Raw genomic sequence first — 10,955 nt, forward strand, 5'->3', positions numbered from 1 at the left:
GCCCTTCCCAGCGCGGGGCGGCGCCCGGCGGCACCGAGCGCTCCTCCGGGACCCCGCGGCGCCGGCGGGGGCGGCTGCCCCTTCCGGCGGGGAGCGGCGGGAGCCGCCGCGGGCGCCCGGCGCCGGGCGGGGGAGCCGGTGTCGGCGGGCGCGGGGCGAGGCCGGCGGGGGCGGGCGCTGCCGGGGCGGGCTCCATCCCTCCGGAAGTCTCTCCCGCTCCCTCCTTTCTCCTCCTTTCCCCTGACAACATGGCCGCGAAGTCGGACGGCGGCGGCGGCGGCCCGGCCGTGCTGCTGGAGAGCCCCGAGGGCGGCGGCGGGCGGCAGGAGGCGGGCGCGGAGCCCCCGGCGCGGCGGTACCGGCTGCGGGACGGCTGCTGGGTGTTCTGCGCGCTCCTCGTCTGCTTCGCGGACGGTGCCTCGGACCTGTGGCTGGCGGCCCATTACTACGTGCGGGGGCAGCGCTGGTGGTTCGGGCTGACGCTGCTGTTCGTGCTGCTGCCCTCGCTCGTGGTGCAGATGCTCAGCCTCAGGTGGTTCGTGTACGACTTCGCCGCCAGCACCAAGGACAGCGGCGGCGGCACCAAGGACAGCGGCCCCCGCGGCTGCTGCCGCCTCTGCGTCTGGCTGCTGCAGGGCCTGATCCACCTGCTGCAGCTGGGGCAGGTCTGGAGGTACGGGGGTACCCGGGGCGTGGGGGTGCCCGGGGGGTGGGGGCACAGCGGGGATGGGGCGGCTGCAGGGCCTGATTCTCCTGCTGCAGCTGGGGCAGGGCTGGCTGTATGGGAGGTATGGGAGAACGGGGGGCATGGGGGTATCGGGGTGATAGGGGTGCTGAGGGGATGGGGATGCTTCTGGGCTTGACACACTTGCTGCAGCTGGGGCAGGTCTGGAGGTATAAGGGTACCTGGGGGTGAGGGTACAGGGGGCTGGGATGGGGCTGCTGCAGAGCCTGATCCTCCTGCTAAAGCTTGGGCAGGGCTGGAGGTATGTGGGGAGGGGGCACATGGGGGTCATGGAGCCAGGCAGGGCCTGGAGGGAGCGGCACAGTGCAGCAGGGGCATGGGTGGGGATAACAGCATGGAGACTCCAGGAGGGGTTGGCAAGGCATGGGGAGATGGGTGGGGATGGAGAGGTGAAAGCAGGGGCCCAGGCAGCTGGGGAGGCACAGGAATCAGTGTCTCTGCAGCCCTGGAAAGATGGGTGATGGAGAAGAGCTCTCAGCCATGGGCACAGGGGGCCGTGGGTAGCAGCTGTGGGTGTGGGTAGGAGCTGTGGGTGTGGGTGAGGAGCTGCAGCCCAGCTCAGTGCCACAGCCCTGCCATCCCTGCTGCCAGGTTGTGCTGGGCCTGCTGGGGACTTTCCTGGCCATGGCAGTGTGGTCCTGGGGGTGTGAAGTGACTATGCTGGGCCCTGGACACCTCGAGGCTCCTGTCCTGATCTCACTGGATATGTGGGGTGGTGGGCAAGGAGGTGCTGGTGCTTCCCAGCCTGTGCAGGCTCTGCTGCTGCCCCATCCCAGTCCTGGGGACAGGCTGGTGGCGTGGGCAGGGCAAGCAGCAGACAGACAGGCTGGGGGAGCTCAAGGCCCTTCACCTGCCTCTCTGCAGACCCCCCAGCTGCACAAGGTGATGTTTTCTTGGCACCTTCCCCCACTGTGCTGCAGACCCAGCCCTGCACCCTCCCAGCTCCAGCCCCGCGCTGGGGAAGGGCCGGGCACTGGCGGCTCTGGAGGAGCCGGTGCGGGGAGGACAGACAAAGGCAATGCCCGGAACAATGCCTGGAGCCGGCAGCACTCCCTGCTCGGGTTTCCATCCTGTTTCCCCTCCTGAATGCTGTAGTAGAGGCTCTTTGCTCGTTCCCTATTGGTGTCTGCATGTTCATTCCTCTGCTGCTCCTTCTGGGATGCTCCGGGTGTTTAACTTTGTTTGACAGTGCAGTGTGTGCCGTGCTCAGCACACCTGCCCTCCTCCATCCCTCTGACAACGGGACCACTCTCAGGCTACTCTGGCTGCAGGGTGGGTGCAAAACCTGCTTTGGTGTGCGAGGGAGAGGACAGGAGCTCTCTGGCCCTGCCTGCAGCTGGATTGAGCCTGACACACCCGATCCCGGCCCAAGCTGGAGCTGAGCCGCAGCCGGGGGCTTTGCTCCTGGGGGTGTCAGTCCCGCTCTTGGATCGGCTGAGCCATGGAGACTCCTAAGCCAATTAAAGCGAGAACTCTCAGCACTCACCCTCCAGGACATGTTGGTCTCAAGCAGCAGCTGAGGCTCTTTCTAATCTCTGGATTTGGGATTAGTTGGGGTGACCAGTTAAATGCAGTTTGTTAAACCCATTAGTGGGGTTGGATCCGGTGCAGGAGGATGTGGCAGTTAAAGAAGTGTTGGATAAATGCTGCAGCTGAAAGAAAGGATTTTCCCTGGTCAGAGCACTGTCCCCCTTGCCAAACATCTCCCCCTTCCTGATTTACCTGCCTCCTCCCTCACCTCTGGAGATGTCACCTCTACCAACCTCACTCAACAGCCCCGAGCCACACCTGTGATAAAGACCCCCAGTCCCAAAAAAGAAAGCTGCTTCCCACCTGCAAAAGCAGCTCTGGGCACTGGCTCTGTGGTTATCCCTAATTAAATCTGTTGAAGTTAGCAGTCACTGGTATGTTCATGGTGCACATACACAAGCTCCATCACGGGTGGTCTCTGGAGATGCTGCTGGTGGCATGACCGTGTGCCTGTGTAAGCAGCAGCAGCAAGGGCCTGTCCCCAGCTGGTCCCACACCACCACTGTGCTTGTGGGCCATGCTTGGATGGTTTTGCAGCTCAGGAATTGTTATCCACTCATGAAATCCCCATCTTCTTCACCAAAGCAGCTCTGCAGGGCAGGGATGCTGCTCATGCCAGTGTCCTCCTGCCTGGAAGTGTGCCAGGGTCCCCTGCCCCCTCTGTGGGCTGGCAGCTGGCCAGGGTGTGCTGCAGGTCCCACTGGGCTGGGGACAGCCCTATCAGTGTCTGTGTTAGCCCAGGGTCACACATGGTTTGGCTGCCTGGGGTCACTGGGGCCAGACCAGTGGTTCCATCTCTTCCTGACAGCCCCCATCAGCCTGTGTACCCCCATCCTCTGCTGGCTCGGGGACCCAGTGCCATCCCTCAGTCCTGGTGCCAGTCTGGTAGCAGACTAGGAGGGCAAGGTCATCCTGGGTGGGCACATGAGGAGTGGCAGAGCTGGGACCTGCAGGTTTCCCCACCACTCTGCTCCCTAGAGCTTTGCTCTGTCCATATGGGGGCAGGAGCCCTCCCAGCTCTTGGGGCCCTCAGCTTTGGGGTGTCAGCTTGTCCTGCTGCAGGACCCCGTGCTGCCAGTCCCCACCTGGCCCTGGGGCTAAGGACAAGGGGTTTTTAGGGCCAGACAAAGCCTTTCCCTGAGCACAAGTGCCATCAGGTACTCCCATGTGTCCCGAGTAGCCAGGGCAGCTTGGGGTGTGGGGCTGTGGGACACAGCGGCTGCGGTGACAAGGGCACATGTGCAGCTCTCCCTGATGACCTGACTTGGTAGGATGTGTAAGGGATTAAAATGGCTGTAACAGAGAAGCAATTTTCTCCTTGTTTAAATACAGGATTAAGGGATGAGATCCCAATTTATCTTCTAGGAAAATCACACTTCCCATTGCTCACTCTGAGACCTGAGGGGCCCTCATCCTTTTCCATCCGAGGATGATGATTAGGGGATTTGTTTGTAACCAGAGCTGGGCTTTTCTCCTCATTCATTTTTTCCAACATTTGAGAACTGGGCTCAGTAGTTGGGAGTTGGGGGCAAACAGTGACACTGGTGACAAATCCAGCTGTAGTGGGGCTCTGACAAAACCAGTGCCCAACCAAGCCACCACCTTCCTGCTGCAGGGTTTTTGTTGGATCACTCTTTGCAATACAAAGGAGGGAGCAATTAGCCCTGAGAGCTCTCGCTGTCGGTTTCTGCCTCATCATCAGTTTTTTTGAAAATTAAATGATTTTTTTTCAAGTGATTGATTCTGTGTTTCCCGTGCAGCTGCCGTGGCGCGGGGCTGGGGAGTGCCCGCCGCGCTGGCAGTGCCGGGATTGCTCGCTGGGCTGAAACACCACGGCATGATCAAATGCAGAACAAATAAGAATCAACATTTCATTCGGGAGAGTTGATGGGAGATGAAATCTCATTTTAATGAGACCTATGGAGCTGACAGACAGAGGGATAATTGTGCCCTTTCTGAAAGCTGGGGAGGCCACAGGTCACTTGTTGAACAGTGCAGGACCCCGGGCTGGGGTTTTTTGTTGTTTGTGGGGGCTGCTCTGTGCCGTGGACAGTGGGATCACTGATGAGCCCAATTATCAAGACTAATTACAGCGACAGGATGAGGTCACCAGCTCCCAAGCCTGGTTCATGCATGGGCACCCTGGGACAGCAATGATGCCCTACCGCAGCCAGGGCTTTACATTGCCTCCCCTGTTGTTTCCCCCAGTGCTGTGCCTTCCACCCCTGTCTTCCCACTGGTTTGCTCCCCACCAGTGAGGAGAGTCCTTCCCCAGGCCCTTCTGAGGGGCCCTGGCCCTGGTGGTGCCACAGTGGCAGCGCTGGCCTGGCTGCCGTGAGCAGGTGGCACTGGGATGCAGATCTGTGCCTGGGGCCAGGAGCCAGGTGGCCACAGCCTCTCCCCACCCCAAGCAGTGAGGGACAGGCTGCAGCAAAGGCTAAAATTAGGTGCTGCCCCGGAGGTGGAGGTTAAAACGTCACTTTGACACCAGCACAGAGAAGCCGGTGGGGGCTGGGAGTGGGGCTGGCAGGGCAGAGCAGATGGCAGCAGGGTGTCCTGAGGGCTCGGTGGCCCCAGCTGATGGCCCTCAGTGTGCTCTCCGGGCTGTGCAGCCCCTGGGGTGGGAGCACTCTGCTGTCCCTGCAGCGGGAGCAGCGCTGGCTCCTGCCTCCTCCTGCTGACGGATGAGCTGAAAGTGCTGCGATCAGGCTTTCTCCCATGCTCTGGGCTGATGGAGTTGTCTGGCAGCACATTCTGGAGCTGATGGAGAAGCCGTTGCTCTGCCAGAGGATTTTATTCTCTGGGAGGAATCTGTGGCCTGATGTCCTCCTGCTGCACCTGTTTTCCTCCTCACCCGGCTCCTTTCTCCTCCTCGCCAGCAGAGCCCTGGCCGTGGTGCAGGCAGGACTGCCCGGGGAAGCCCTGCCTGGCCAGCCCTGCGGCCCCTCCCGCGCTGCCAGGTCTGGCCCGGTGCCGTGGGGAGGGTCCCTGGTGGCGGTGACTCAGCCGGGTGTGCGTCGGTGCCACGCACAGCTCTGCTGACCCCCGGCCGACCACCAGATGGCCGGGGCCAGCGTGTGGCTGAGCCCACAGCCCTGCCAAGAGCCCAGGCAACACCGGCATGAGCGCCAGGAGCTTCCTGTGGGCAGCACGGCACAACCAGCTGGTTCCTCCATCCTGGCCGGGGCAGGAGGAAGCAGGGTGGGCTCTGCGCCAGCTGGGACCAAAATATCCCTTTTGAGAAGCAGCCGGATGTGGTGCTGGGTTGGGGCAGCCTGAATCCGTGGCTGGCTGGAAAGTGAAGCTGGGGATGGGGTCCCTGTGGGGGAAGCCTGACCCTGCATGGGTGGGCAAGGATTGGGGTGATGGGTGGGTAGGCACTCTATGGCTGGGTGGGCAGCATGGTGAGGCCCAGGGCTCTGGGGTGCTGAGCTGGCTTTACACAAGCTGCCCCTTCCCAAACTGGAGCCCTGGCCTGGGACAGGGATGTGCTCTTCATTGCTGTTGCCCTGCAGCTCCTGGCACCCCTGGCCTAGGGGGGCTTTCCATGGTCCCAAATCAGCAGGAACAGGTTGGCAGTGGTCACAGGGCATTCCTGGTGTGGACAGAGTGGGGTGAGCTCACCTGGCAGCGTGGGCTCACCTCACCCTTGGCCTGCCCCGCACAGGTACCTCCGCACGCTGTACCTGGGGCTGCAGAGCCGGTGGCAGGCCGAGCACCGCCGCCGCCACTTCTACTGGCGGATGATGTTCGAGAGCGCGGACATCAGCATGCTGCGGCTGCTCGAGGCCTTCCTCAAGAGCGCGCCCCAGCTCGTGCTGCAGCTCAGCATCATGGTGCAGCAGAACAGCATCGAGCCGCTGCAGGGTAAGGGGCAGCACTGGCAGGGGACAGGGTAAGGGGAGGGAGGGAGGGAGGTCCCTGGCTTGTGTGGGCTCTCATGGCCGCTCCCCGCAGGACTCTCAGCCTCGGCCTCGCTGGTCTCGCTGGCCTGGATGATCGCGTCCTACCAGAAGGTGCTGCGGGACTCACGGGAGGACAAGATGCCCATGTCCTACAAGGGCGCCGTGGTGCAGATCCTCTGGCACCTCTTCACTATCGCCGCTCGTGCCATCGCCTTCGCCCTCTTCGCCTCCGTGTTCCAGCTCTACTTCGGCATCTTCATCGTCACCCACTGGTGCATCATGACCTTCTGGATCATCCAGGGCGAGACGGATTTCTGCATGTCCAAGTGGGAGGAGATCATCTACAACATGGTGGTGGGCATCATCTACATCTTCTGCTGGTTCAACGTCAAGGAGGGTCGGAGCCGCTACCGCATGTGCATCTACTACATCATCACGCTGTCAGAGAACGCCGCCCTCACCATCCTCTGGTTCCTCTACTATGACCGCAAGGCCACCTCCGACTTCAACGCCTTAATCCTCGTCTGCGTGGTCAGCTCCAGCTTTGCCCTCGGCATCTTCTTCATGTTCATCTACTACTGCCTCTTGCACCCCAACGGCCCCATCTTCAGCCACCGCTCCGTGGGCTGCATCTTCCGGCAGGAGCCGCCCCCGGTGGTGCCGGGGTCCCCCGTGGAAGCCGTCACCAGCCCCCCGCGCTCGCTGCCGCGGACTACAGGGGGCGAGCGGGACGGGGCGCCGGGCGAGCGGGACAGCTGCGTGCCCGTCTTCCAGGTGAGACCCCGTGCCCTGCCGGCGCCGGCCGCCCGCGCCCCGCGGACAGAGCGGCCCGTCATCCGCATTGACCTGCCCAGGAAGAAGTACCCGGCCTGGGATGCCCACTTCATCGACCGGCGCCTGCGGAAGACCATCCTGGCGCTGGAGTACGCGTCGCCCACCACCCCCTGCCTGCAGTACCGCACCCCCGGCGCCCCGCAGGAGGTGCTGGAGTACGAGACCACCGTGTAGGCTGCGGGGCGTGAGGCTGCGGCGGGAGCGCCGGTGCCACCCAGGCCACCCTGTGTCTCCACAGCTGTTTGCCTTCCTTCGGGTTTGCCGGCGCTGCCGTGTCGCCGTGCCAAGCATCTCGTGGGCGGTGGCCGGGGAGGTCTCTTGGTGCTATCCCCTCCCCGCGCTGCCTTCCCGCAGCCCAGACCCGTCCCACCCGACGGCGGCCGCCCCCACGCCCTCCAGGGCTCGTCCTTGCCAAAATACCTCACCGGTGCCTGAGCCCAGGCGGTGGGTGCTGTGGCCCATATCAGTGGTGCAGGATGGGGACCGGGGGCACCCTGGGATGGGGCATGGGGGCAGTCAGCTGCCCGGGGCACGGTGGGGCACGGTGGGCACAGCGGGCAGCACACAGGTGCCTGTGCCACGGCAGAGCCGTGGGGATGGAACGTGGCTGCACTGGGGTGTGCATGCGGCTTGTGGCCCCCAGGGAGCTGGGGCAGGGACAGCCGGGGTCCATCCAGTCCCCCCCAGTCTCCCACTTCCCCCAACTCTGCCACACCAACCCGAAGTGAGCCCCTTCATATCCGTCCTCAGTCCCCCCAGCTCACGGTTGAGCCATGTCCCCAAGTCCATGGGGTCTCCAATATCCTGTGGGGAATAGACCCTGGCCTGGGGGGGCCCTCGTGGGTGGGCACGAACCTTGCACCCCTGGTTCGGAGCTGGGTCCCCAGCTGAGGCCAGGATGGCTGCACCCCATCCTCTCCCCCATCCCTACAGGAACTGCTTCATCTCATTGGGTTTGTTTTCACCTGAATGGTGACATTTTGTGTGACATTTTCTACCTCCGCTGGGGCCGGGGGTGGCAGGGCCTGGCTGGCACCACTGAGGGGTTTGTGCGGGGCCGCCGGCGTTCCCGGATTCCCCAAAGTGGGATTCACCCCCAGCCGTTCTCCCCTCCTGGGCTGGCATCCCTTCCCAGCCGGGAGCATTTCCATTCACTCCTTCATCAGCACCATGTCCCTCCAGCTCCGCAGTATAAACCTGAGCTGGGACCCTCCCTCCCCTGACCTCACCCTGTGTCCCCCCTGCCTGTCCCCTGCCTGTCCCCAGCCTCTGCCCCGCCTGCCCCTGGCTGCTCCTGCCTCTCCAGAGGGGTGGGGCTGCTCGGGCTCTGGGTTTGAATGTGTCCCTGGTCTTGCTCAGATCCACCAGCTCCCACCGAGGGGCTGTGCTGAATGTACCCTGTGCCCCCTGGCCGGGGCTGTTCCGGGGAGCTGTGTGTGTGTGTGTGTGTGTGTGTGTGTGTGTCTGTCTGTCTGTCTGTCTGTCTGTCTGTCTGTGTGTGTGCAGGGGCTGCCAGGGGTTTGCAGGGCAGGGGAGCTGTTGGACCCCCCAGCCTTGTGCTGCCCCCCACACCCACGGCCCCTGTGCCTTCCCTGCATCCCCTGTGCCCCTGCCATGGCTCCAAAGGGTTCTGGCCTCTGGCTGCCCCGAGCCACAGTGCCAAGCCCTGCCCGGGCAGGGGAGCGTGGGCAGCACTGAGAGCCCCTCTGTGCCATGGGGCACCGTGTGAGGCACTGGAGGATGGGAGGAGTGGGATGGGAGAGCTACACCTGGGAGCTGTTGGGATGTGGGGTCCTGAGGACCACTGGGGGTGCCCGGGCCTGTGACACGGCCGGGCTGGGAGGGGTGTGGTGGCAGTGGCGGTGGCATCACGTTGCTTTTGTTTCCCATTTCTTGGTTGCTGGGGTGACAGCAGGCTGGGCTGACCATCGCTGGGTTCACTGGTGCTAGCTGGTGCTAACTGGAAGCCTTGGAAACCCTTTAGAAGGAGGGTGCAGAGCGTGGCTGAGGCTGGGCAGTGGGCTGGGCCCCTGCCACCTGCATCGCTCCTCCACTGCCACTGTCCCGGCAGCCCCGGGGTCTGTGCTGGTCGGGCTGGGGCAGCCCCCGGGGGTCTGTGCTGGTGGGGCTGGGGCAGCCCCCGGGGGTCTGTGCTTGTGGGGCTGGGGCAGGCTCTGGGGCGCTCTGGGGGTCTCTTTTCCTCAGGGAAGGTGGGGGCAGCAGCCAGGGATGCCGAGGGCTCATCGCTGCAGGCACCAAGCAGCGTCACCGCAGCCCCTGAGCGGTGCCCGGGTGGTGGCAGCTCCTCCCTGGGTCTGGCTCACAGAGGATCTGTGGAAGGGCCATATGGGGACTGTGTGCCAGCACGGGGCAGCTCCTCTGGGCTCCCCCTGCCCCTGTCCGCCCCGGGGCAGAGACGCCATTTGGGCATGCCCTTCACGCCGGGGTTTGTGTGGGGACCCCAGGGCCACGCTGGTGGGTCGGAGGGACATTTTTCTATGCACTCAAGCCACGGTACCCTCAGCCCTGGGCTGCTCTGGGCAGAGGAGTCTGGCCACGTGTGGGGTTCGGGGGGACCCCTCAGTCTCACTCCAGCCCCAGGCCACCCCCCTGACCCCTCCCAGCCTGTGCCACAGCAGCTGCAGCCAAACCCAGCGCCCTGTCCCCCCCCTGCCTGCTGGGATGGGGAGGGGACACGACCCGGGGCCAGGATGGGCACAGCTCCCACTGGGGATGGCGGGGTTCTGGTCCCTGGGGGTGTCACCCAGGGGTGGCAGCAGGGCTGCTCCAGCTTCAGGGAGTGAGAGAAGTTCGTTCTGGCAGGGGCTGCCGCGGGGTCTCAGCCACATCCCTGCACCCCCTGGCGCTGGGACCCGGCGGCTGCTGTCACGTACTGTAAATACTCTGTGTGCCACCTTCTTCTCTGGGACCCTCGGCGCGGGCGGGGGCGAGCGGGAGGCCGGGGTCCGTCCCGAGACTTTTTTGTATACCACAAACTTTTTGTATATTTTTAATTTTGCTGCAACATGAGATATTAAATTCATTTCAATAAGCCTTGCCTGTGAGATCCTGTCCTTGTCGGCGCCTCCAGCTCACAGCTGGGGCTCCAAAGCAGGGCAGGATGATTCCCTCTCTGTCCCGGACTGCTCGGGGGCATCATTAGCAGAGCAGGATGGCTGTAGCAGCGCTGCCTGCCTGGTGTCGCTGGCCCTGCCGCGGTGGCCGGCAGGGAAGGGGTGCACAGGCAGGATGCAGCATCTCGGGGGAGGAAGCTGCCGGACACGGCCACTGCCGGGCCAGCCTCAGCCTCCTCCCTGCCCCTGCCGGAGGCCCCGACCCCCGGCCAACCCCCAGACTCACGGTGGGTTCAGATCCCACGGGCAGCTGTGGGGATGGAGTGCTGGAGGCAGCTGGGTGGGCTCCTGCCAGGGCCGTTCGCAGTGCCAGGGCCGTTCCCAGTGCCAGGGCCCCATGTAAGCAGGACAGCATGTGGGCTGGGAGCCCCCAGGGCTGCCCCATGAGGACGGGGCTCATGTGGGGTCATAGGGAAGCAGAACCAGCCCCAGCCCCAGGAAAGAGCCCCGCAGTGAGGGGCAGGGGCTGCTCCACAGTGGGTCCCACAGGCACCATCGGCACCTGCTTCGGTCCCAGCACCTGCTCCAGTCCCATCTCAGCCCACTTCAACCCCAGTCTGCCCAAATTCCAGCCTCAGTCTCGGTATAAATGTCAACCCCAGCACCAGCACCAGCACCAGTCCAAGTCCGTGCTCCAGTCCCATCTCAGCCAACTTCAGCCGCTGCTTCTGCCCAAGTAACAGCTCAGCCCCTATCCCAGTCCCAGTCCAGTCCCAGTGACAGCCCAGTCCCAGTCCCAGTGCCAGCCCAGTCCCAGTGCCAGTGCCAGTGCCAGCCCAGCCCAGTCCCCCAGCACCCCCCAGGAGA

At 63.9% G+C, this 10,955-nt stretch overlaps 1 protein-coding gene across 1 annotated transcript; it reads left to right on the top strand.

Annotated features, from left to right (window-relative positions):
* Window positions 1-248: 248 nt before the first annotated feature.
* Window positions 249-7,492, top strand: XKR7 (XK related 7). The gene is made up of 3 exons (XM_030963362.1): window positions 249-673; window positions 5,943-6,142; window positions 6,233-7,492. The coding sequence occupies exons 1-3, from the start codon at window positions 249-251 to the stop codon at window positions 7,186-7,188; spliced, it is 1,581 nt and encodes a 526-aa protein (XP_030819222.1). The 3' UTR covers window positions 7,189-7,492.
* Window positions 7,493-10,955: the final 3,463 nt, after the last annotated feature.

This window comes from Camarhynchus parvulus, chromosome 20 (assembly GCF_901933205.1).
Source record: "Camarhynchus parvulus chromosome 20, STF_HiC, whole genome shotgun sequence".
In the NCBI taxonomy this organism is placed as follows: domain Eukaryota; kingdom Metazoa; phylum Chordata; class Aves; order Passeriformes; family Thraupidae; genus Camarhynchus; species Camarhynchus parvulus.